This window comes from Perna viridis, chromosome 1 (genome assembly GCF_037379345.1).
Source record: "Perna viridis isolate PV_CMFRI_1.1 ecotype Kerala chromosome 1, ASM3737934v1, whole genome shotgun sequence".
Taxonomy (NCBI): domain Eukaryota; kingdom Metazoa; phylum Mollusca; class Bivalvia; order Mytilida; family Mytilidae; genus Perna; species Perna viridis.
The window spans coordinates 31,953,834-31,981,497 of record NC_142445.1 but is presented as its reverse complement, the minus strand read 5'-3'; the positions used below and the strand labels follow the sequence as shown (position 1 = coordinate 31,981,497).

Sequence of the window (27,664 nt, the reverse complement as noted above, 5' to 3'; positions counted from 1 at the left end):
AGCGATTCATGCTCCCAGGAGCCTCTTGTTTCGAACTAAATGTTGTTTATTTAAAAATACATAATAGAAATACATGTAATAAAAATATGTTTTGTTTAATTTGGTAATTGGTTTACTTCACAAGCATGTCAGGTGTTTATGATAGATGACATGTTGATAATTGTCATGTAGACTTATCACAACTTAACACAATAAACACACAATGTTGAAGGATGCCTTGCCTTAATACAAAAACAGAGTTTAAAGGCTTTAATAGCATTAAGTCTTATGCATGTCAGACCTTGAAAATGAACAATATTAATCACGAAAAAATAAATGGTTGATTTTTTAAAATGAAATGTGAAGTCATCACCGTCCAAGACATCACAGATCACTTCATTACTGGTTTCCTTATCCTCATACTCATACAATCATACAATCTATTTTTACACAGAGTATTAAATCTGAGGGGAGAAAACAGAGACTTGCAGCAATTTTCAGTCACACCGAATTGCTAGATGGAACTGTAAACGACGATTTTTTTACAGAAATAATATAAAAAATCTAAAAAAAATCTGAATGAAAATTTTTTTGGTTGGCATTATTTTGTCTGGGTTGGTCAGGTGAGGGGAAGCAAACTATCTTTTTATTTTGGTTTTGGGACCAATATACAACGTACTATTATTGATCTTTAACCATGCCAGTAAAGTCTGTTGAATTGCCCCGTTGATTGGAAAATTGGTTTTATTGATAAAGTACTATAATAGTAACTAAGTGATTAGTGATTTGTATTGGCCCAACTAAGAATAATTCAAAACAAGAAAAACCATGATTAATCTAATAATGCATGAAGTTTCCCTGATGTTAGTTGAGTTGCCCCTAAAATGACTTAAGTTAGTTTAATCAGTATCAGTTTTGTTTTTGTTTGTTTGTTGGGGTTTAACGTCCGAGCAGCAAATTTTAGCTATATTCAGACGATGAACATGAAATTGATGATAAAATGAACATGAAACTATGATGAAATGAAAAAGGGATGGGACTCAAGGACAATAGGGTCGACAAATTTTGATTGCCACTGGAAATGGGGAGAGGTGGGTAGGGTCAGTAATTTAGCCTCCTGTGGCGGAGCCCTATGGTTCCTACTCCGGGAGAATACTACAGTAGGGTTCTTTAACGTGCTAGGAACGTGGCATTTCTCCCAACACAGTGCACCACTATGGTTGGCGGTCAGGTTTTCCGTATTATAGCCTGACAACCCCAGCATGTAACACGCCAGGGGTACCCCATTCCACCACCTGGGGCACACATCCCAGTTGCTCTCTGAGCAGTGTGCCCTAGCCCCCGGCTAGGGTTCTGAGCACTATTTAGTCGCCTTTTACGACAAGCTTAGTGCTGCTGCAGGCCTATTCTTTTAACACCCGGACCTGCACAGGTAAAAGGCGACTAAATAGTGAAATTTAGTGAGCAGATAGGCAAGATGTGCTTCTGTCTTGAAAATTGTGAAACTTATTCTATGAACAAATAAAACAATGTAGCATTCTTTTCTCGAGTGATCATACATATATTTTGGTTATTCACAACTTTAGATTAACTGTCTTTAAAATATAATTTTAATATCACTACTTTCCTGGAGGTATATAGTGATCATGGTGTCTGTTCCTCCTTGGATGAATTTATGTACTATTTTAAATGGTAATATAACCATTTTAGTGTTTCTCTTTTGCACAGTTCTAAACATTATATGAAGTAGTTAACAATGCCACTATTAGATGTTAAAGGTGTACAGGTCAGTTTTCCCTTTGAACCATATGCCTGTCAGGTGACTTACATGGAAAAAGTTATGGAATGTTTACAAAAGGTTTGTGATGATTATGTTTGAAATAATTTAGAAATTAAATGTAGTATTTTTATTAATAGTTGTTGATTTGCACTTTCGATAGTGAATGAAAAAAAATATTTTGAATGAATAGTGGTTAACAAATGTCAATGATAGGCTGTTATTACATGTGCAGTGGTTGCCTTAAGATGAATTTAAATAACTGATTGAATTTAGTATTTTATCTGCCTTTGATTGTTTGAATTTTCATGTTTAGTATGCAGCTTTAATTACTTGTGTTTTTAGCCCCATTAAATGCACATGAAACAAATACTAAGAATTTATAAAATATGTTGATTTCACTGAAGGTTAGATGTGTGCATTGACAAATAAACCTGAACTTATTTTGATTTTCAGAATGTTAATGGTATACTAGAAAGTCCAACAGGCACTGGGAAAACCTTATGTTTATTGTGCTCATCATTAGCATGGCTTGAGTCACGGAAAGCTCAAACTGAACTTAGTCGTCAGGTCTCTTTGGCATCCATCATGGGGGAACAACAGAACTCACAATCAGATCTTGATCGACTCAGTAAAAGTTTGCAGTCATCAACTGGTCTTACATGGGGAGGGAGTGATTTTTGTAAGTCAAGTTAAACTGCACAAATCTTAAGACAATATTTGAAGTTGCACATGAAAATTTGGGGAATTTGAAGTATATTTCTCTTTGGAAAAGTTTCTTGAAAAAAAAATTGGACCCAAAAGAAGGGTTGGAAAATCACTGGTATTTATCTTTATTCTTCATGAAATTCATGGGAAGCCATGTTCATTTAAATCTGTCAACATTATTAGACTTAAAAGCACAGTATTTTTTAAGCTCTCTAACTTCATAATGATAAGATTTTGAGGGTTTGTGACTGTTTTTTTTTTAAATCCCCATCTGAATGGTCAGAATTCTTGTGATCTTCCTTTGATGAAAGATGATGTGCTGCATACAATGATGATGTTATATTTTTCAGCTGTGCCTAAGATAATTTATGCATCAAGAACTCATTCTCAGCTAACACAGGCAGTACAAGAATTAAAAAGAACAGCATACAATAGGTGTGATAGAATTTAATAAAAGTTTTTACAGTTGTTTATCTGTTTTGATTTACACACATGTAGTTAGTAATGCTGTATTTAGATATCATGAAGGTTTCATTTTGATTTTTGATTATACATGTGAAAAATGAATAAATCTTTGAAAAGAATTCTTTATATTTAGTTTGATGTGGATAGTATCTGCATGTACAAACTTGTGTATCTTTACACAAACCATTTTAAACATGCTGGCAGAACTGTTAACATGTAATTGATAGGCTGTAGGAGACAAATGTATAACCACCTCACAGTAGTATCACTTTCTTTTGTTTCTTTGCATTTCTCTTCAGTGATTTGAATAAAGTACACAACATTGTTGATAGGCCAAATGCTTTGTGATAAAACTTCATTATACAAACAACAAATGTAGTAGAACACATGTGTTTCTTGTAACAAAATTATATACTTAGCAGTTGACATTTTATTTGGAGATTTGAGTTTCTACCAAATGAGATGCAGCCTTTTTGTTCAAATATGTTAAAAAAAATCTGAATTCATAGGATGTTTGCGTTTTATGTTTGACCATTTTTTATATTATCTGTATTGTAGTGTTAAAGTAAGTGTGATTGGGTCAAGAGAACAGCTATGTATACATGAACAGGTCAGGAAGGAAACAAACAATGCGAACAAGGTAAATTGTTAAGTATAGTTTCACTTGTTGTCCTAGAAATTCTAGTCAGCATTCAGAAGTTATAGCTCCCTCTTTTTATTATTATTACTTCTTTTCTGTCATTTAAAACTTGATAACCTTTCATGGGAATAAATTATGTTCAGGACTATAGCTTGTAGCATATGTGACATTTTTCTTGATAAAGGTTCCTTCTGTTTACTTACCATAATACAATTTTGTATTTATGTGTTTAGGTGATGGGGCTTTGAGTCATATAGGCACATATTTTGTTGTTTTATTTTATTTGACTCTACAAGTGTCTTTATGATTGATTACAGGTACACATGTGTAGGGCCAAAGTCAATGCTAGGACATGCCATATGTACAACAGATTAGAAGGTAGTATATATCAAATACATTTTAGATGTACATGTAGCTATCTCTTATATTATCAGCTTGTCAATAACTTCTTAGTAAAGAAAGTAATGTTCTAATTGTAAAATAAATAAAATTTATATGTAAATGAAGAAGTAACATTCAAATTTGACCTGGAGTAATCAAGAGTTTTTATGTATTTATTCAAATATTTGATAAAAAGATAATGTTCCTCGCATCAACCCTCAAACCACATCAGCCCTCAAGCAAAGCTTTCAGGCTCGATATATAAGTTCTGTGTTAATATATAAGTCGATACGGAAAATTCAGTATTGTAATGTATATTTACAGCTCTTTTTCATGAGTCATTTCCATTGCATTGTCAATTAAGTTGCAGCTATGCATATCTGTTTGACATAAGTTTGTTCCATTTTCTGGTAAAATACTGATTTTAATTTTTGTTGTGTTTACATTAGATTGCATCCGTTCTAATAATATGTTAGGTACAAGTTTGAAGCCATTTAAAGATTAATAAGTTTCTGTACATTATAATTTAGAGATCAAAAGGAACAGTGATGCTCGAGCCCTTATTGGAAATGTTGTTGATATTGAAGACATGATCACTTATGGAGAGAAACAGAGGTATTTTTCACACAGTATATTTACTGTTTTATTTGAATAGACCTTAGGAAATAAACAGTTTTTGTCAATCACTGACTGGGATAATTTTGGAACATTTGCAACTTCAGATGGTATCTAATTTTTAAAAGTTTAAACAAATAAATTATACCTCCACTCAATGAGGGGATGGTACATTTGAATCACTTTGTCTGTCAATCCATCATTTTGTCTGTTCAAATTTTTTTTAACAAAAGTCAACTCTAACTGGATGGATCAATTTCAAATTTGGTATGCTTCTTTACTAAGGTGTTGCATACATTGTAGGCTGTTTTGGTTGCTGTCTGATATCAATTTCCTGTACTAGTGGGTGTTTACCTAGCATGAAGTTGCATGCAACTTCACGTTGTGTCTATTTGATGGTGTGAACTTATCAGTACAACTTCTTTATTAATTTTATTTATGTCTGTAACACAGAATTTTATAACCCTATTTTCAGACTATAAGTCAAAATATTTTTCAACAAGTCATCACCTCTACTTATCCTCCACTTCAATTTATGTAAGAATTAAAAAAATTAAAATCTACAATTGCATTACATGAGGTCTTTACAGATACACAGAATAATTAGTTTATTAATAAAGATCTGTTTCAATTAGATTAATTATTTACAGTCTAACATTTGTTATGCAGATCTTTGAACTTTCAAACCCATTGGTTTCTGACCTGAGCTTGGGCCTTTATGTTGTAAACTTATTTGATAACAATATATTGATAAATTCTTTCATAATTTGGGGTAAACTGCATTCACATGTCTTTGAATATGAAAGCCGACAATCAAACTTCCATGTGAGGATAATTGATTGGTGCCGCTATCCATTTGCGAATGAGTATGACTATGTTAAATAAAATCATCCATCACAGCTTTATCTTAGTCTAAATACACATTTTTAAAACTGGTGCAAACTAAAATAAATACAAAGTGTAACATAAGAGGCTGATTGCAACCAGATTAAAGGGAAATAACTTATGTTTGTTATTTAAAATACCAGGTTATACATCTTATTAAGTACAGGTCTTATCATGACCCAGTTATCCGACTAATCCCATACATGTTTACAATCTAAGGTTTTCCATCAGAGCAACTGACACAGAATTGAATAAAAATAATAAAACTCACGTTAAAATCACACTTTATTAAAGATATAAATAAACTTAACTATACCATTTAAAGTTACTTTGCAGGAATAATATGCTAGGAAAAAGGCTCAACTTGGATCTCCACTGATACAAACAACTTTAGATGCACGTCATGGCTACCCTCGACTTATCTATTTTTTTTTTCGATTTTAGTCAAAAATTGACAATAATATTTATACCCTACATCAACTTCTAGGCAGAAAAATATGGTATATTAAAGGTAAATGTATAATGATTTTAGTTTCATTTAAAGACAATTTACATTAAATATACTATCAAAGTCAAGGCCAGTGTAAGTGTTTCTTTTAAATCTTATTAATTTGATATTATTTTGTTTTCAGAGTATGTCCCTACTACATGGCTAGAGAATTGAAGAATGATGCTGATATAATATTTATGCCTTACAACTATTTATTAGACCCAAGAGTAAGTTTAGTGAATCTATTCATTTTGCTGCATTTTTTCCTTTATGTATTCTTTCTGCACACCACTTTGTTCTATAGTGTGTTAAATTTGTGGACTGATAACCAGTTTGAAAAGAACACTTCAAGGGTTATATACTGATCTTTATGGATTTTGCAATATTTTGTCTCATAGTCCACACTGGCTTACTAGTTCAAATGGAATGTTAGGCTTCATTTTGCTGAAGAACATACAGTAACTTGTCATAACTTGCATAGAATTAAATTGTATCCATGTGCTTCACTTTTGTCTAATTTAATGTTAAATTAATTACTTAAGTGATCTGTTCTGTTTGTTATATGGTAAATATGTTTACCATATTTTTCTACCCATAAGCCCAATTGCCGATTTTTGACCAAAAATTACATAAAAACATAGATAAGTTGAATTTGCCTGATTAGTCAAATTTGCCAGTTAAAGTTCTATGGTCAGACCGTCATATTAAGTAGCTGGATAAACCATAGGTGTCATCAGAGATCCAAGTTCAACATTTTTTCATAGCATATTATTCCAGTGAAGTAACTTTACTGTTAAGTTTGTTCATATTTTTAATCAAGTGTATTTTTTAAGTAGGTTTTTTTTAATTTTTATTCATCAGCATGTCAATTTCTATGAAGACTAATAAATCAGGTGTAAGAAATTGTAAATATGCCAAGCGTGGGCACCCAGGTTTGAAATTAATCTGATAAATTGGTCATAAATATGACTGGTAATTAATAACCAACATAACCTGGTATTTTAATTTACAATCAAAAGTTGTTTTAATCTGGTTGCAATTAGCCATGAAGGTCACACTTTTAATTGATTTAAGTTTGTGCCACATTCAAGTATGTTACAACATACTGTAATTGGGCATAAATTTGCATATTAAAGGATTTATAACTTTGGTATGCTCTATTCAATTACATTTTATCAGTAAAGAATATTTTGTAAAGGTATCATCTAGAGTTTGTTTATATGTTATAACTGTTTTGAAGTTGTGTACCAGTATTCAGATTAGGATAAAACACTGAAGGATGATTTTATTTAACATTGTTATATTTATTCATAAATGAATAACGGCACTGTTTATGTTTGATCGCTTGTTTAATTGACAGGTTTCATTTTCCTAAAACATGTAATTGCACCTTACCCCAAATTACAAATAAATGAAATTAATTTGTTGTAATCAAATCATATTACAATCCAAGGGCCCAGGCTAAGATGGTTTGAAAGGCCAAAGGTCTATGAAATAAATTTTAAAATTTAAAAGGATCTGTATTATATAAACAATTTTGTGCATCTGTATAACCTGATAAAGACTCTTTGATCTAATGAAATTTACTCTAGGTATCTGGTAGACATTTTTTCTTGAAAAATCAGTGGACGATAAGTCCTTTATAACTTGCCAAACAAAAATATCGACTTTTAGTCTGAAAAATACAGTATCCATTTATTTCGTGAAAATTAGACAACATGAAAATTTCATTAAGCAATTTGTTTAAATTTTAATGTGTTTTAAATAATGATAAAAGGCCAATGTGATGTGGCAATGAAAGAAATTTCCACTTCCTAGTAATGATAAAGTTTACTGTATAGAAAAGTATTGTCAGAGTCACGCACATAGATGAAACAGTATTACGAGCCATTGCTATATTCCATTGTATAACACAGAACTTAATGATGTTACCCGCGCCTGTATACATGCATTCAGAAATTATAGAAGTTGACAACTACAGTATGTCTTTGTATCTTTAATCCAAAATACAACACAAACATACAACAAACCACTAGATGATAAGTATTTTAAAATTTAATATTTATAAATGTTATATTTGGCTATGTAATAAATTCTGTAGTTAAACCAAAATGAGACATAGTAATACTATGATGAGAAAAAATGAGATGGATTTATTTTTCAATCATTTGTTTCTTTGTTAAAAGATTATAACAATATGAAAAAATTATTCATTTATCAATTATTTCCATCATGTAGTCGAGGAAAGCTCATGGTGTAGAACTTCAAGGAAATATTATTATCTTTGATGAGGCACACAACTTGGTGAGTAAAAGTATATTTCTTGTTTCTAGTTTTGATTAAGAATGTACCTGTAAACCTATTGTAATAAACAGCAGAGAACTGTTACATTGTTTATGTTTTGTTTTTTCAAATGGCTTGTAATACAACCTTTTATAATTATGTAATAATGTATAGTACATGTATACACTAAAGTAAATCTTTAAAGAAGGAAGGAGGGTAAACAGTCTGTGCCATGCCTTAATCTAATAATAATTGATTCAAGCTAGTTGAAATTCAGTGGAAATTAGTTTTGGGAATTAATGATTTGAACTAGTACCTGAAAAGTTCTGGCACAGGCTGAGTAAATACCATTACTTATAATAAAGCTCCTTTATAATTGCCAGTTACATGTATATGTGTGTGTGTGTGTGTGTGTTAATGCTACTGACAAAATGAATGTTTTCAGGAAAAAATTTGTGAAGATAGCTCTTCGTTTGATCTTACATCGACAGATTTAGCTACTGCTATTGAAGAACTAAAAAAACTTTCTGAGAAAATATTTGAAATGACACAACATGAATCACAAAGTTTGGTTGAAATGACAGATTCTTCCAGTATGCCTGGTAAGAAGTATACTCTTTAGAGATGAAAAATATGTTATGTCAAAATGTCTTTTGGTGAATTAGGACTTGCATATTTGAATCCTTGATGTATTATTAAAGTTCTGTAGGTATTTGTTTAATGACTGAAGCTGATTTCACCAAGATGAATAGAGTAATCGAATCGAGTATGAGCTTCTGTATTTTATTTTCCACATTATCATCGATACATCATAGTACAGGTATAGTAAAGTGTAAAGCATGAAGCCATTCTCTGAAATGAGAACAAATAAATACTTATATAATTTACATCTACTGTGAAAGTACTATTATTTGTGGGATACCAATTTTTCGTAGGTTAGTTAAACTACAAAATTTTATTCCCAACAAAAAGGATTATTAACTTTAAATTGTATGACGGACGTTAAACCCCAACAAACAAACAAACATTAAATTGTATGACAGGATCATCAAAACCACAAATTCAAGAATCCACAAACTTGTGCTTTTCCCTTAAACCATGAAAATTGATACCCACGAATATAAGTACTTTTACAGGAATTAAACACACTAACATTGAAGTTGTCTTAGACAGTGAATTGAAAAGCAAGGCAATATATGAAGTACACTATGTAAAAATATCTATAACAGGTGGACCTATGTGTATAATACGGGCAGTTAGAAAAATGTCAATATTTGACGATAATTTTCTTTATAGAACAAATTGAATAATAACCTCTGTTGTTGCCATGAGTAATTATCATTTAAAATTAAAAAACGACAAAAATAAACTCTCTTCCCGACTATAGGTCTTCAGTTTCGTGAACTCAAGTGCATGTCCTACTGCTATTTTATAGAAGATCATTTCTTAATTCTGTCACCTGTCTGAATTTAGATAGTATTCATCATGTGACAAGGTAAAACAAAATTAGACATATATTTGTTGCTGTCAAAGAGAAATGGTGTTTTCCTAAGACTGAATTAGATAAAAGGCACTGTCAACATCAACATGAAATTAATTATCAATTTATTGACTTATTGACCCCTATTGGGGATATGAACACTTTAAGTATTGAAAAATTATTTTATTTCTGTAATTATCTTACGAAAGTTGCCTTGTTTTGGTAAGTGATGGTGAAATTCACTAGTTACAGTATCCAAGAAATACCATTTAGTAGGCAGCATCTGCAGGTTGCTCAGATTTTCTTTTGCTTTACATGATGTTGATATTTATGAAAGTGCTGTATTACTGAATGTGTAAGTTGGTTGATAATATGTGATTTTTTTCCAGAGCCAGAGTTTACTTTAGAAGATCTCCTTAGATTGAAAGGTGAAGTTCATTTACGTGTGGTAGAATAGAAATGAGTTGAATATGATATCTTTATCACTAAGGGACCATGATCATACTTAGTAATTATATATATGTAAATAATACACATCGAAGTTATTATCATAAAAAGACTAAGCTTAATAGCTTGCTATAGTTCAGCACTGTAGATATTGGAGACAATGGTTTTAAGGGGAAAATTGTGTGATAAGAATAGATTCATTTTGTGTGATCTTATCCAGATGCTGAAGATTACATCAAAGTGAAATCCAATAACACTTATTCATTCAGGTCACACTGGGCCTAATTTCATCCAAAGGTCAACTTTGATGTCCTCAAAAATCTTTCTTCATATGAATTTTCTACCAATTGGATAACTTGATATCTTGATAAGGGGAACCAGACCTTGGTTTATTGTAGTAGCCACATGACTTCATAGTTTGGGAAATTATTTGTCTGAGAAAATTCTTAAACTTTTGTGATGCAATGAAAATGAAAGACTTTGGTTTTGTGATCTAATTAAAATTAGATCCATCAATTGTTCCACTCAGTCTCTGCATGTAGGATCTAACAACACTCCTTTCAACTTTCTGTTCAGATGTTACCTATTTAATTTCAGTCACTCCTGGTATTATTTCAATACCAGATTTTGTTACTTGGTTTTTTTTCAAAAATTCTGTTATTTTCAGCAATGCTGACCGATCTGGAAGAGAAAATTGATGCTATTGAGGTCCCTGGAAATGGTAAAGGGGTTACAAAAGCAGGAATGTAAGTTTTTTATGTGGAACCTACATTCATATGAAATAGTTGTTGCTATAAATTCTCACATTTAATGATGGGATGAAATTGACATTAAAATATATGGAGATAAACAGAAGAGAGACCAAAACTATATTTTTTGCAAATGAAACATCCATCATATAGTTTACATTTAATTTATTATAAAACAGTCACCAGCTGTGGGACTTAGATATTTTGAAGTTCTGATACAAATACTATACTTTTAAGATTTGTATTTGTTTACTTTCTTAGATGTGACTGTCGGTCCATATAACTTCATATGGACTGTCTTACTTTCAAATTAAGAACATCACATCATAATGTAAGAAATAATGTATGTTTTTTCTTCCACACAAATAATCCAGAGTAAACTATAATATAGCAAATACTTAATGTTGCATTTAGTCAAATTGCAATATATGGATCGGTCGGTCACCCAAAAAAAATTCAATGGACCTCAGCTTTACGTTGGTCCATATATATTTGAGGGGACCGGTCCGTCCATATATTGCCATATTAACATTCAGTAGCATCATGAACTATTTGCTTATTGTCTAAACATTTTAAAAAAAAATGAAAATGATTAAATTTCAGAAGGACATGTTACATATTTTTTGGTTGAATACAAATTGTTCCTATATCATCTTATCTTTTTTTTTTTACCATGTGACTGGTGTTATCAACATTTTTTTCAAATTTAGTTGCACTAAAAACTAGTGTTAAAATTTTTTAGTAAATATTATCGTTTTATTACACTTTTCAACACACACAAAAACAGTGATCTTATTTGAATACCTTATATATAAAGGTTTCAATACACACTGAGCATGCAGATTGAGAGAGGATGTCCATTCTGTGAGCTTTCACAGTATTTCTTTTTATTTTTTTAAGGAAAAAAATTAGGAATAAAGAATGGATTTCCAATTCAGTTCTTTCAAAGTTATTCATCTTCTAGCAGGTATTAGGAGTGACTTTTGTGCTATATTTATTTTTCCTTTCTACTGTAGTTATATATTTGAGCTGTTGAGCAGTGTTTCCATTGGGTTTGATACGAAAAGTTTCATTATTGATTTGCTGGACAAAGTTATTAACTATATTTCACAAGATGGTAAGTCAATCATGTTCTAGTGCAATTAAATCATGAAGTATCTACTCTTTTCTTATTCTCCACCTTGAAAACAGGGTGATCATCGTGTCTGTTCATCTAATTGTCAAAGAGTTTTTCAGATATTTCTCTGCAAATACTTATCACAGCTACTTGGTATTTTGATAAAAGCTTCATATAGGCATCCCATGTCATAGAGATTTGATTTCAAACTGAATCCACACTGACTGCTTGTTTGCTGACTTATATTTTGTCCATGTGTTTTCTTGTATAGGAAGGGAGGGTTTCCTTTAGTGGACTTTGCTAACAGTATTTCTAGTGAATTTTAAAATGTAAATGCAATTAATATAAGAATGTTACAGAGTTCTTGTATCAATTTTTCATTATGGTATTTATAAAATAATTAATTGGATAAATCGATGTTCCAAATATCATTCATGAGTGTTATTTAATGCAGTACAAATGTATTTAAATGAATATATAGTTAAATGGCATTCTAGTTAGGGATACATCATATACAAGGTATATTGAGTCTTATTAATTTTCAAATTTTAAATAAAAAATTTGTTGTTTTAGAAGTAATTTGATTTTTCCTTGTGGAGGAAGGTAATACCACGTAAGTTGACAGACAAAAAAAAGTTTTATTACGTCCAGTGTAAAATATTGTTTATTTCACTCTGAAAATTCAATAAATCACTTAATTGTTTTATGGCATACTTTTTTCTGTTAGAGTGTCACAACTCTTTGCTCTTTTGACATGAACTTAATTTGATGTTACTGATGAATTGGAATATTGATTAGCTGATCACAAATTTGTATGTATTTAAATACAGCAATAAAGTGATGGGAATATCTGTAATAAATATGATAATAAATTGATTATTATGAACAATTAGAATATGCGTCAGAAATTCTTGGAAAATTAACTCATGCATGGATTAAGTTTCATGCACTTATTAAATGTTGATGTTCACTCATATTCTTATTACAGTTATTCACTGTTTCCAATTAGTTATCTTTAAAAAAAATCCTTTATAATTGTTGGTAATGTACTTCATGTATATTTCACTTATGTTTTGTGTTTGTTTTTGTTTCTGTTTATTGAATGAGATTTGAACATTTTTGCAATCTTGATATTTCCTTTTAAATTGCATTTTTATTTACATGATAGTTATTTCATTTAGGGTTAAGTGGATTTAGTACAAAAGGAGCTGGTCTCACCAAATTCTGTGATGTTTTAAAGGTTTGTTGTACAATCGTATCTATGATTTAAAATCATCTAAGTCTTTGTGCCACACCACGAATTGGTCAGGGCATATAATTTTACCCTTGTCCATATTTCAGTCATTCCACAACTATCAGTTTTCTGGACTTCTTTTCTAAACACTTTGATATATTGAAGTGATATTTTTATCCAGGTGTTTATTTATGATTATTATATATATAGCTATGTTTTATTGAAAGTTCCCAGTGTAATAAATTTTGATAATTCATACTGTAAAATAAATTTGGTAATTTCATTCTCAGACTTTCTCCCGCCAAAACATTACAACTTTGATATCAATCCACCAATCACAGAAATTCATGTTGAAAATGTTGATAAATTATGAAGAAAATAGGATAATCAACTGATTATCATGAATAACCAAATTATGATAACTCGTGCCAAGAACACTTGAGGATTTTACTCCTGCGCGGAACAAGTTTTGCACACTCGTTACATCTAGGCCTTCTTTATCACTGGTGATAATATTTTGGTTATTCACTCTTTCTAAATAATTATCCTAATCAAGTTTGAGTTTTGTTCTGGTTCGTTGATTTTTGATTGAGTTGTGCCCTTTAACTTAAAAAAATTACTGTTATGTCATAATTACCAGACTTTGTTCTAACTGCCTTGATATATTGAACTGATTTTTCATATGTATTTGTATATTGATGGTTCACTGTTTGAATTTTGTTCTTGGTGGAGTTGTGCCCCTTTAACATAGAAAAATTACTGTATTGTTGTACTTTGTTGATTTTTGATTGAGTACTGATTGCACTGCATGTAGATGCATTCTTGGTGTGCAGACACACATCTAGTTACAAATATGATTCATGGTATATACATGTACATGTATTGGTATGATTAAATATTTTTTATTTAAGGGGTGGTTATACTTGTTTTATAAAATGGCACATTATGATTTGAAATAATTACTTTTCCTTTTTTTTTGTAATTTTCATGTTGTATGTTATGTAAACATATATTAGCTACATGTACCATAAAAAAATCATTTCAGATAATATTTAGCAGGGACATGACTGAAGGAGGTTCACTGCATTTACACAAGGCTAATTTAGCTAGATCTTATAAGGTAAGCTTACAACCAGGTAATTCATTCTTTTTGGTAATTATAGTTTCATATTTCTCTTGATATTCATAAAAGTCAAAGCTTTGGCTCATCAAAATTTGATTAAAAAAAAAAATTCTAGTTCATCTGTTCCTCTGTTCACATATCTTTTAAATGTCAGTCCCTGAAGGAATCAGGCAGTAGGTGGAACATAGTATGAAAAAAAACACATCATTTTGATAAAGTAATTTGACTATTTGAACCATCAGAATAAAGGAAAACCAAAAAGATTTTCCATATCATGCTGGACCATTGAGTTACAATTTGAAATGCACTGAAAATGAACATTTCAAGGGCAGATAACTCAGTCAAAAACCTAATTTTTCTAAGATTCTATTGACAAATTTCTGAGCAAAGTGATGGTCACTTGTTGTAAATCTGAATTAAACATTAGTTAGTAAATTAAGTTGTATAATGAAGTGTATTATTATTAAGGTACACATACAAGAAGTACAATCAAACAAGAAATTTAAGAAGATAAGTAGTTGGACCAGCAATACTTCTGAGAAGATGGGTTGGTTTATGATAAGACTTTTTAAAATGCCAATTGTGTTTCATGCAGTCTGAATTTCAGCATGTCAATCCTTTTGCAATCAGACGTAAGGTTATGGTTTGCTTTTCTGTTAAAAGAATTTTATGGAATCTTATTGTAATAACGTATATCATATATTTAGATTAAAATACCTTTTATTATATGCATTATGGGTGATTGTTTAAACCATATATTGTTTACCTTATCCCTTGAATCACATGCCTAGACTTATATTATTTACCCTTTTTCGCATACCCTTTTTCACACCCCTAGACATTTATCACATACCCTATATCACACCTCTACACAGCACACTTGAAGTATAGTTACGATTTATGATATGATAACACGATTTGTCTGTATCACGTGGTATCAACCCTCAACTTTTATCACCTCTTGGTCAGTGGCCCTTTGGTTGAATAGGAGTCTCGGGTTGATACAGCATGTGTTACAGATTTTGACATGATATTCAGTATGCAATACACGATATATGTGGGAGAAGGAAGGCAGGAACCTGTACCTGGGAATAAGGAGGCAGGAAGTATTAGTGTGGAGGGTCTGGGAGTTTGGGTTAGGGGACAGGAAATTGCAACAAAGTTGGAAGGTTTTTTATTTCCCTGTTTTAAAAGGCAGGAGGCATATAACGATCATGCTGTCCATCTATCCCGGTTCTAACCCCTAACTCCTCTGACATTGCTGAATAGAATTTGAAGAAAATATAATATATTCTTTATCACATGATGTCAATAGGAGGACTTTTTATGAATTTTGCAATACCAGTGCTATAAGAATTATGTTTTTCCTCAGCTGAACATTGGATGTCTTACATACTCAAATTCAGAAAAACTTCTTTTAAAAGCTTTCTTAACATGACCAAAGGAACATATTAAAATCCTTATGAAGATGAATAGTTTCCTTTTTGTAGTTCTTCACCGTTGTTGTTTGTTGTAGGTAAAACTTTAAGTTATTGGTGTTTTAGTCCCGGACACAGTATGGCTGACTTGATGGCTCATGATGTAAAATGTGTAATTTTAACCAGTGGTACCCTATCACCATTGTCATCATTTACCATGGAGATGCAAATGTAGGTATTATAATTACTGTACTTCATTAGATCATACACATGTCAATTTAAGTCATTGCTATCTATTTATTTTCATCTAACAATGTCGTTAATAATAGATTGAAACCAAACTGTGTAAATTATCTTTATTTTGATAAAGTAAGATGACTACCCTCAAGATAAAAGAGAAACAGTCACAAAGCTTGCTTGAATTTTGATATTAGGAAGGCTGATCAGCATGACCAGAACTGTCAGCTCTTTTCAATTTTCAATGATATTTCAGCAACTATTTTAGCTCACCTGGCCAAAGGCCATGTGTGCTATTGCCATCACTTGGCGTCCGTCGTCGTCATTAACAATTATACAAAACTTTTCCCCTCTGAAACTACTTGACTAATTAGAACCAAACTTGGTATGAATGTTCCTTGGGATTTTTGATTCGTGGAAAAACATGGCTGCCATTACTAAAAATAGAACATAGGGGTCAGACAGTAGTTTTTCGCATATATCTCCAAAACTGTTAGGTTTAGCTTCAATCTGACTGGAGTAAAAGTGTTCAGCATGATAAGATCTACCTGTGGTCAAATTTTGGTTTTAATCTGTTAAGCCATGTTGGAGTTATTGCCCTTTTTCAACAGTTTTTTGGTATTTTGAATTTTATTCTTTCAAAAATCTTCTCCTCTGACTCTACTGGACCAAATGAAACCAAACTTAATATTTAATGTTCCTTGGGGTATCCTGCATAGAACTGATGTGGGGATATTTGATTTGTCGAAAAACATGGCTGCCGTTACTAAAAATTGAACATAGGGGTCAGACAGTAGTTTTTCTCATATATCACCAAAACTGTTAGGTTTAGCTAAATTCTGACATGGGTAAAAGAGTTCAGCAGGATGTGATCTATCTGTGGTCAAATATTCATTGTAATCGGTTTAGCCATGTTGGAGTTCTTGCCCTTTTATAACGTTTTTTTGCTATTTTTAATGTTATTTCTTTCAAAAATCTTCTCCTCTGACATTATGTGATCAATTGGGACCAAACTTGGTATTAATGTTCCTTGGTGTATCCTGCATAGAAAGGATTAAGGGAATTTTGATCCATCAGAAAACATGGCCACTGTTGCTAAAAATAGAGCAAAGGGGTCAGACAGTAGTTTTTCACATATATCTCCAAAACAGTTAGGTTTATCCAAATTTTTTCAATAGCTGAAATGATCCTTATTATTAGGACTACAAAGGTCTTCAGGGATAAAAGTTATAAGATGACTCCTTGTAAGAGTTATTGGCCTTGAAAGAAAACATGCATGAAAATGTCCCTGTAAATATTAATGTCTTACCAGGAACTTGAATTTAAGATTTCCAGAAATAGCAAGTTATTTCAAACTAACAAATCAATAAACCATGACATAAGTAAAAATAAACAGTGTCTTTTGGGCTCTGCACACCTGGGTGATGGGGTGCGGGCATTTTAATAAATTGGTAGCATGATCTTTTGATTTTATATAATTCGATTGAATAAAGAAATTGATCTTTTGATTTGATTTTTAATTATATCATGAATATTCCAAACTCTAGACATCCTTGGTAGGAAAGACTTTAATTTTAGTCTTTTATGCTTTGATAGACAAGACAAGACAAGACAATTCTTTATTATAATCTCACCTCTAACTGACATATTATATATACATTTAAAAGCAATATATATGATTCTAAAAGTTAATAGTTCACATTTGTCTAATACCATTATTATCGATATACAAAACATATACATTTAAAACTTTATGTTGTCAAATTAGAGCCACTCTTTTCAAAGAGTTATGAGAGACTTTAAATAAGTAATTAAAATACTATATATATACATTTTCATTTTAATATATTATATTAACAGAAATTACCTGTATAAAATATTTCTTCTAGTTAATAAAACATCATGGCAGATTTTGGCTGAATAAAAGAACATTTTTTCATCACTAAATAAAAATATGAATTTTTCATCATCAGTTAAATTATCAAAATTGTCATTAAAAGATTTAGCCCGAATAAAAATATCTTCTCTCAAATGTGAATACACAGGACAATGCAAAATTACATGTTTCTCATCCTCAATATTACCATTATCCATACATACATTATTAAAACACAATCTATTTTCACTCAATACCTTCATATCTGCCAGTTTCTATTTTTTATGGTGCAACACCATAACGAAATTTAGAAAAAGCACTTCTGTATCTACCAGGTATACGTGTTTGTAAATATCGTTCTACTCCATACCCTTGCTTAAAAAGTTCTCAGCTTACTATGATTATTACTATTTAAATTATTGAACCATTTATTATTAAAATTTTCAAAATTTATATTTTCTAACATATTTATAGAACTTTTGTTAAATATAAAATCTGTATTACAAAAATGGTTTACATTTAGCTCTCTAAATTTACTATGTACTCTAAAGTTCCAATTCTTTGTTCTATTATTACAATTTCTATTTGCCCATAAAAAGACTTTTTTATTAAGTCTATTATTACACATTTTTGTAAATCTTGACTACATTCTAAAAACTTATGACCACTGCTTAATTAAACAAGACGACCAGCCCATGTCACCATAAAGTGAAAGATTTGGGGTATATTTACTGACCCCCATAAAGAAACGCATTGCTCTATTTTTTACAGCATTAATACATGAAAAGTCTCTACAGCCCCATATAGAGGCACCATATTCAATAACTGACGTAACCATTGTATCAAATAATTTTGTAAATACAGAATAATCAAAACCTCCATTAGCTTTATATTTAGCTATAAGTAAACCTAGAGGTTTACTAGCAGACTTGGCAACAGCCTTAGCCATATCTACGTAATTCAAAAATTCACTCATGACTAATCCTAGATATGTATATTTATCTACAATTTATATCTTTTCTCTATCAAACGTAAACTTAAATTCAGTTCTCTGAACAGATTGAGGTCTAAAATGAACTACTTTTGACTTAGTTAAATTTACACACAAATCATTATTTTGACACCATTGACTTAAAGTGTCCAAAATTCTTTGCAAGTCATTTTCATTTTCACATATCAAAACAATATCATCTGCATATAGCAAAACTGAAATAATAGAGTCATCTAATCTTACACCAACATTTAACATCTTTATTTCATCTACTAAATCATTAATAAAAATATTGTAGAGCAAGGGTGATAAAATACAGCCTTGCTTCAGGCCTGTTTTTACATCAAACCAATCTGTCATAAGACCAATTATTTTTACACAAGATTGTACATTAATATATATGGAAAAATAGCAATAACACCAATATTTTCAAGTTTACTAAACAATATATTTCTATTTACAGAGTCATATGCTTTTTTAAAGTCAATAAACGCACAAAAAGTAGAGCAGTTATTAAGTTTTCTAGTTTCAATTATTGTTGTTAATGTAGACAAATGGTCGACTGTACTGCGACCTTTTCTGAAACCATTTTGTTCGTCATTTAAAACCTCTAACTCTTCAAATTTGTCAGTAAGTCTGGCATTTAATACCCCACAATAAATTTTATATGATGTTGGGGCCAAAGTAATTCCCCTATATGCTATCGGATCTCGAGGGTCAGCTGTAGATGATTTAGGAATAGGAGTAATCACACCTTTACTCCAGATAGCTGGAATTTTACCAGATTCAAAACAAACATTAAAAATACGAGTTAATGCATTCAAAGCAGTTTGATTTTTTAATAATTCCATTTGAATCTGATCTATACCAGGAGCTTTCCCGTTTTTTGCTGTTCTTAAAATATTAAAAACCTCTTCTACAGAAATAATATTATCTAAAAAATCATCATTTCTACCATTGCTATTAACAATATTTGAAAAATTACTATAATTCTGGTTTAACATATTACAAAAACTATCTTTCCATGTATTCATAACAATATATTTATCGTCACTTATTGACCCATCATTCAAATTTACTTCCATAGGGATAACATTTTGTCGATCATTTCCAACACCTATTTTACCAATTTTATGCCAGAATCTTCTGAATTATTCGAAGAGTTTATTAAGTCCTCCTACGACGAGTGCCAATGTTGACGCTTAGCCTTCTGAACATTTTTATCGAAGGTTTTACGTTTTTGTATGTAAATATGGTGTAGACGTTTTCGACAGTTCCCATGTGACCTAGTCCATTCCTTTTCAGCTTTACACACATCGTTCCAAATAAGCGTTAACTCATCATTCCACCACGGCTTTTGACATCTGCGACGTTTATTACTATAGCCATCACTAATAACAGATTTAGACTGAAGTTTTTGTAACATCTCTGTTTTAATAATTTTTACAAAATTTTCATAAAAATTGTCCAATGATACTTGTGACTTTTCTCCATTCTCCAAAAGCATTAAGTTTTCATTAATAGTATATGTGTGATGTAACATGCTTTCTTTAATTAATTTTAATGATCACCAAGCTGATGAGCTAAACACATACATTTTTTTCATGTGTAAAATTGGTACCTAATTAGTGTGTCATAATACTTTTTAGGGAAATTTAATTTTCACTGTGTCTAATTTTGAGCATTTTTATGTTACTGTGAAACATAGAAAAAATTAGACAGACATGAAAAAAACTGACAAGCAGTACTTTGGACTTAACAAATATTAGTCCAATTTTAGTGTTTGTCCTTGTAAAGATAGGGTTTATTTTTTTTGTACCTGCCTTGCCAACATACATCTAAATAACTTACAGTAAGTGAATAGAGTAATGATTTCCAGTAATAGAGGACTGTGATTTATTCTGTAGACCATTCCCTGTAACATTAGAGAATCCCCATGTGATAGAGAAACACCAAGTGTGGATAGGAACTGTCAACAAAGGTCCTGATGGTGTTACACTTAATTCAAACTTTGAAACAAGGTATGCATATTCTAAAGAAGTGGGCTATCTTGTTTAGAATTATGCAAATGAAAGCACAATGTAATACATGTAATGATTGTTGTAAATTAATGGGATTTTATAAACCACTGAAGTTTTGTAGAAGTGACTGTCCTAACCATCATGTTCATGCTGATGTAGACAATTCAATTAATTTCAGAACAGAAACATTTTTTATAGTAATTTAGATGGACACCTTATTTAATGTAACTAGCTTGCTTTTTATTTTTTTCCCATTACTTAAAAAATGTGATCAGTATCCTTTACATCTTTTGTAATAAGCTCTACCATAGTTATCATGAAATGCCATTCGATTAAAGTATTCTATTATATATATTAGATACACCTCAAGTTACCAAGCATCTTTAGGAAACTCAATTGGTAGGTAGTACAATTTCACTCTTGCATCATTATAATTTTATTACATTAAGTTAGATGTAGCAATTCACTCTGAAGATAAAGAGAATAATTTAAATACAGATTTACCTTTGTGTCTTTGTGTCATTATTTTACTTTTTAGTTTGATTTTGAAGAATTATGTAACCATGAATTTTATTAGTTGTGTTGTCATGGTGTTTTAAAACTTACTTACATGTAAAGGTGTGTTTACACTTGTTGAACTTATGGTGATCTCTGAAAGTATTTACCAGTACTATTTTGGATTTAGGTTATATGCTTGTTGCAATTGTTGCATTTCATTATATCCATTTTGTTCCCCTATGAACCATATATGCGTCAACTGTCATGATAGTGTAAATGCAATCAATATGTCCTTTAATGATTTGAGACTCACTTAAAAAATGTAATGAAGAAAGCTGGAAAAGTGGAGAAAAAAATTGTTTGTTTACTGATCAAGTAGTGGTTCTTGCTGGCAAGTAATTCTCACCAACTGATTTTTCATTCTCTTCTGGGAAACAAGTTCATGCCCAAAATTTAAGACAAAAGATCTTGCAGATTGTTGATATATTGTACTAAAAAATGAACTGTCATACAACGGTTTTCACTGAGGAATAAAATTTTGGTGAGTAGATTGGCTAGAATTTCTTCTGCCTTGAAAATGCTTAGATCTGCTTACCAGTATATATGTTGTGAAAAAATGTCGGAAATATTCCACTTAACTGTTTTGACAAATTCCAATTTTTCCTGTACTCACGTGAACTGTGCTCACCTCAAGCTGATATTGTATATAGTTTGTTTTCTATTCAAAGCCATGTACAGACTTCAGGGATTTTATCTAATACAGTACAAATATGAACTGTATTTAGTTTTGAAAAAAGGACTTAGAGTTTAATGTTTGTTTTGAAAACTATTGGAATACTTTTGTGAGCATTCTAACAAAAACCACTTTTCTTCAATTTATTTTAATAAAATTTGATATATACATTGTCCTTAGAAAATCTAGGCTTGTTTTCCATTAACAGTGATAACCAACTGGTTCATCTGGTTTAAACCAATAATGGAACACAAAATTGTAACTCAAGTGGAACAAACTGTATAGTGGAAAGCACCCCTTGGACTCCTTTAATTTTCAAGGTTAAAGGTCATCCTCAAGTTGGTTTTTATTATTTTTTTTCAAATGACAAGATGATGTCAGGCTTTATGATGCTGTTGTTTATTGTTCTAAATGGAAACATTCAATTTGTTGCTTACAACGTATCTTCTTTTATGTCTCATCTATAGAGTATGAAATTTTCAACTTTGCAACACACTTATAACAGTTTTGCATTATCATTTTTTTAGTCAACTTTTCAAGAGTCACACCAAATGGTTTATTGATATTTTTCCCTTCGTACCCTGTTATGGATAAGTGTATAGAATATTGGAAGGTAAGAAAAGCATTCACTCAATTTTCCCCCAAAATGTTTTTTTTTTTTTTTTCAAGAATTGCTGTTTGTAAGCAAATTTTTAAGACTGAACTTCCTATGTTCATTTAGAGAAGTAAAATTGTTTCACCACAGCGCAAAACATTTTGAGTTATGATCATCTTTAGTTAACATAGCGCTGATAAATGTTACTACGATAGTAGTAAATGCTTCCTGAACAATCAGTAATGAAATGCATCTCAATTCTGTGATCTCCATGCAAGTAGCAGATTCACTTGAGGATTGCTGTTTTAAAATTTCTTAATATAAGATGAGGATGTACATAAACGAATCATTATTGAATAAGTTCAAAACTGAAGGTGATGCATACAAAACTGAAGGTGATGCATACAATTTGCATTCCTGTCCTGAAATCTTAATCAAAATGATTTACAATTAATCACATTTTTATCTGGAAAATACTGAACACGTCAGTGTTATTTCTTCCTAAATTTGTTTTACAGTATGATGATATAAAAAAGCATAAAGATAATTTTGATTCATCCCTGTCTATGAAAGAATTATGTTTTTATTTTGAACTTTCAAAATCGTTCATTTTTCTGTTTCAAAAATTAGGAAAACAATATATACAACAGAATTAGCCAGTATAAACCAGTGTTTGTGGAACCAAAGGGGAAGATGGATTTTCAAGATGTAAGAAGCTATGCAATGAAACTTTGTTTTTTCTTTTTTGCATTGTTAGATAAAAGAACTGGTTGATATGTACATATGAAGTACAAAGATGTCTGGAATAATTTTTTTAAACTATATATTCAAAGTAACATATATTTGAAAAATGCAGTAGTGAAAGCTCACATTTTAGAATTTTTACACAAAATTAGGTTATGGGAATAACTTGACTTTTGTTATTTTAACTACAGAGAATATTCTTCTTTATCAGTTCCACTACTGATACACCCTGGTTTATATGGAAAAATAAAGTACAGACCATGCAGTTATTTCTTTAAAAAAATTACTTATGAAAACTGTACTTGAATATTGATTTTTTGATCTATGTAATAATTCTGATTTTAGGCAATGTTTGAGTTTTATGAGAAAATAAGAGACCCATCACTGAATGGTGCTATATTTATTGCAGTATGCAGGGGAAAGGTCAGTTATGTGATTACTTCTTACTATATGTGCTTTGGGATTGGGGCAGCCTGCCTGTCTTGAGTGCAGGAGGTTGTAGGTTTGATCCCTGGCCAAGTCACACAGAAGATTTCAAAATTGGTGGTCACGGCTTCTACACCAAAGCACTAATTATTTAGGGAATATAAGATATAAGTCAGAATAATGTGTCACAGTGCGGTGACATGCCTACATGCAGGATGTTGTTTCTGTGAGCTAGCACAATAAATATCTGGCTCAAAGTATCAAACTACTACAAAGCAGGATCTGTTTGATTTGTCAATTGTTCTCATCCTGATATGCATGAATATCTGCCATAGGATGATAAGCAATAATCGATCTATATGTAATTTTCATCATAAATGAATATTATAATACAATATCAAATATTTTTTAACCATTTAAGGAATGACTTTATATTTTTTGGGTCTAGGAAGAAATAACCTGTTATGCAGGTTATTTTCAAGTGTGCACCGCAGGCATTAAGATTATTTCAAATAGGCCGAAAAAATGTAACCGTCACTCTTTATAATAATACTCTAAAAGTGGTGGTCATCCTATAGTGATCACTCTGTCCATCCATCCTTCTGTTTCTTACAGATCATATCTGGGCTGTAACTTTTTTTTCTTTCAATGTAGACTTGATATTTGTCATGTGGGTAGATAAAGTGAAGATGACGTGTTGTGTACCATGGATACTGGCCTATCACCTTGAACTTTGACATCAAGGTCAAATTTCTGTTTTTTTGTTGACTAACTCTTGTCCAGGCTGTTACTTTTTTGTCTTTTAATGTTTGCTCTTGATATTTGGCATGTGGATTGATCACCTGAAGCAAATTCATGTATATTGCTTAATTGCCATGACAGGGCCAACAGAGATGGATTCCATTTCAATAATTTCTAGTTTGATTTGAGTAATAAAATGCAAGGAGTAAATCACTAAAAAAAGTTGATGACGTCATAGTCACATTACAAATTTTGGTCTATGAGATGGTGGACAAATTTTTTCATCCTGTCAGAAAGCGTGTTACTTCTGAAATTAAATTATTTAGAAATACAGGAAACCACTATCAGTAAGTCTTTGAATTTCCATGCAAAGTATTATCATATAAATCTTAAAGGAAGCTACTGATGTGTACCAGTCAAGTTCAAATTTAAGCACTGTTATAACAAAAAAAATTACGTTTTATTATAGTAGGGGTGTTTTAGACTGCCTATTGACTTTTAAAGAGCTTTAGTGTTTTAAAAATAACTAACAAGAAAATCATAAGAATGCCTCTCATATATTCATGATATGGCCACACTCTCGCGAAGCTCTACATGCCTTCAAAATAAGCCTTGACCCATATCATAAATCCAATCTAATTTACCCTCAAAACAAGTAACACTGAAATTAATTTTTTGGACACGATTGTAAAAATTGATGTCAGTGGCAACCTCATTACAAGCCTGTACACCAACACAACATAACATCAACTACAGATCAAGAACAATTAGCTGAAAATTTAAAGAAATATTCAGACTACTCCAGTTTAGAAGACTATAATGAACAGAATTACTCAACTGCTGAAAATCTAAGAAGATACTCTGACTATACCCAATTAAAACATTATGCAGACAATATGCCAATAATCATTAGCTCAGATGAAAGCATTGCCACTACATACCTCGATGAATGTGAATATCCAAAGGAGTGCATCACCAACACCATCTATGGAATATTCAAAACCACACAATAACTTTTGTTTAATCATTTTATTCTTATGAACAGTAATTTACATACAATACATTTCATTTCAATTTCAGCCAGTCTATGACATCACAATAAATAAACCGCTAATATTGTACTTCATGGAACATAAAATTTGTATAAATGTCCTGATGATGCCACAGTAAGCAGCGAAACAAGTTGATGTATTAAAATAATTTCCTTGCGGTAACTAGGATGTTGTTTTTTTGTAGTTTATAACTGTATTTTGTTAGGGGCCATTAAAATTATTTGATTTTGGTATCAATCATGCAGTTTAAATTCAGAATTAATAACAGTGAACATTTCTGAAATCTTGTATTCTAATTCACAATATTTAGCTAAGAATCCGGTGTTCAATTTAGACTAGATAAAACCTTTTTGCCCTTACATTGACCATGGAAAGAAGTCTTTTTGTTTTTAATGGAGATTTCTTTTTAGTGTTTTTATACATGCATTAGTAAGTATCCTCCTAATATATCTGTATCAATACAATCACTAGATATATTCTCATTATAATTTATTTTGCAGGTCAGTGAAGGGTTAGACTTTGCTGATGAGAATGGCAGAGCTGTTGTTATTACTGGTCTTCCTTACCCACCTTATATGGATCCTAAAGTAGTACTAAAAATGCAGTTTTTAGATGAAGTGAAGAAATCTCCAGGGATTAAGGTAGCTATATTGTCCTGTCAGCTGAAGTTAAAAATGAGTGATTTAATAATGACTTACAATTAAAGAATAATTAAAGTGTATTTTCATTGGCTACCTTTCTTTACTCATACATCAGAATTTGAACAAGTTAAAGGGGTTAAGATGTTGTTAAATACTAAATTTTTACTTACTGTTTGATTTTGCTTTAGATCTCAGGATATTTATGAATTTATTGTAAGCTTCAAAATTGTGTCTCTTGAAGAAGTTTACATATTGTTGATTAATATACCTACAAATTATATTTTGGTATTTTTGAGATTATGTTTTAACAGACATTGACTGGTAAAGAGTGGTATAGACAACAAGCATCAAGAGCTGTTAATCAGGCTATTGGTAGAGTAATTAGACATAGACAGGACTTTGGGGCTATTCTCTTGTGTGATACAAGGTGAGACTTAAGAGTTTTGTGATGAATAATTACACTGTGGTCTGTACTGTCATAAACTTAAAACATGAGCATCAGATTTGAATCTTATTAACTCTTAATGGTCTTTTTGCATCCCTTAAATGATTTGAAATTAAGGAATGCAGCTTCAGCTTGATGGATTGCATAATGTGTTCGGCTTTTATGCTTGATCCTGCATCAACTGGTCCTGTTTGCAGTTCGTGTGTTGAGGGTTTTAAAATTCTTTGTATCGCAAATCTCAACAAACCTTAATAGTAACCATTTGTGGAAATATTTTATATTTGGTCTAAATCACAAGTATTATTGATTGTATTTAGTGTGAAGGTTTTGCATACGGCCACATGCACTTATTGTTTAATGTTCCTTTGAATTTTATGGATGGTGGAAGATGTCTGGTTTTTAGTTGATTTCTGGTGTTGCTGACAAGAAAATTGAAATATGAATTTGTTGGTTTTTTTTCAGGTTTTCTTCACCCGATTCTATTAGCCAGTTACCTATCTGGGTACGACCTCATGTAAACAAATGTCTGAACTTTGGACAAGCTTTGAAGGATATAATGGTGTTCTTCAAAACTGCAGAACAAAAGGTGCAATTCTGTTTTTGTACCACATAAGAGAATAATTCATTTTTAGTTCTTCAAAAAATGTGGTACACGTGTTGTATAATGCTATCAACCCTATCATACCATCATATAGAAAAAACTAGAATCAACAACCTTCAAATCTAGACTATATTGGCATATCTAGACAATGTTAGAACCCTCTTGGTTTTGAAGGTCAAATATCCGAGTCGATGTAGCATTATGAGGGGATGCAGCATTTAGTTATTCAGTCAGTGGTTGATTTCACAGAAGGTCACTACAAAAAATTATTG

At 31.0% G+C, this 27,664-nt stretch overlaps 1 protein-coding gene and 1 pseudogene across 6 annotated transcripts in view; one reads left to right on the top strand and one right to left on the bottom strand.

Moving 5' to 3' along the window:
- Positions 1–27,664, top strand: part of LOC148628393 (regulator of telomere elongation helicase 1-like) — a 56,675-nt gene that overhangs the window by 16,639 nt on the left and 12,372 nt on the right. For 5 of the 6 annotated variants that reach the window (XM_088586630.1, XM_088586639.1, XM_088586656.1 and 2 more), the window contains exons 2-25: positions 1,708–1,837; positions 2,213–2,438; positions 2,815–2,899; positions 3,488–3,569; positions 3,887–3,947; positions 4,481–4,565; positions 6,083–6,167; positions 8,179–8,244; positions 8,669–8,825; positions 10,093–10,131; positions 10,818–10,896; positions 11,916–12,016; positions 13,198–13,256; positions 14,296–14,370; positions 14,842–14,920; positions 15,890–16,022; positions 20,803–20,916; positions 21,275–21,315; positions 22,675–22,760; positions 23,373–23,450; positions 23,832–23,909; positions 26,206–26,346; positions 26,658–26,773; positions 27,254–27,377. In XM_088586630.1, the coding sequence (XP_088442756.1) occupies positions 1,736–1,837; positions 2,213–2,438; positions 2,815–2,899; positions 3,488–3,569; positions 3,887–3,947; positions 4,481–4,565; positions 6,083–6,167; positions 8,179–8,244; positions 8,669–8,825; positions 10,093–10,131; positions 10,818–10,896; positions 11,916–12,016; positions 13,198–13,256; positions 14,296–14,370; positions 14,842–14,920; positions 15,890–16,022; positions 20,803–20,916; positions 21,275–21,315; positions 22,675–22,760; positions 23,373–23,450; positions 23,832–23,909; positions 26,206–26,346; positions 26,658–26,773; positions 27,254–27,377 (2,292 nt within the window). In that variant the 5' untranslated portion in view covers positions 1,708–1,735. Of the gene's footprint in view, positions 1–1,689; positions 1,838–2,212; positions 2,439–2,814; positions 2,900–3,487; positions 3,570–3,886; positions 3,948–4,480; positions 4,566–6,082; positions 6,168–8,178; positions 8,245–8,668; positions 8,826–10,092; positions 10,132–10,817; positions 10,897–11,915; positions 12,017–13,197; positions 13,257–14,295; positions 14,371–14,841; positions 14,921–15,889; positions 16,023–20,802; positions 20,917–21,274; positions 21,316–22,674; positions 22,761–23,372; positions 23,451–23,831; positions 23,910–26,205; positions 26,347–26,657; positions 26,774–27,253; positions 27,378–27,664 lie in introns of all 6 variants that reach the window. The other variant, XM_088586647.1, reaches the window with a different exon arrangement.
- On the bottom strand, positions 17,729–18,853 carry LOC148628394 (uncharacterized; annotated as a pseudogene).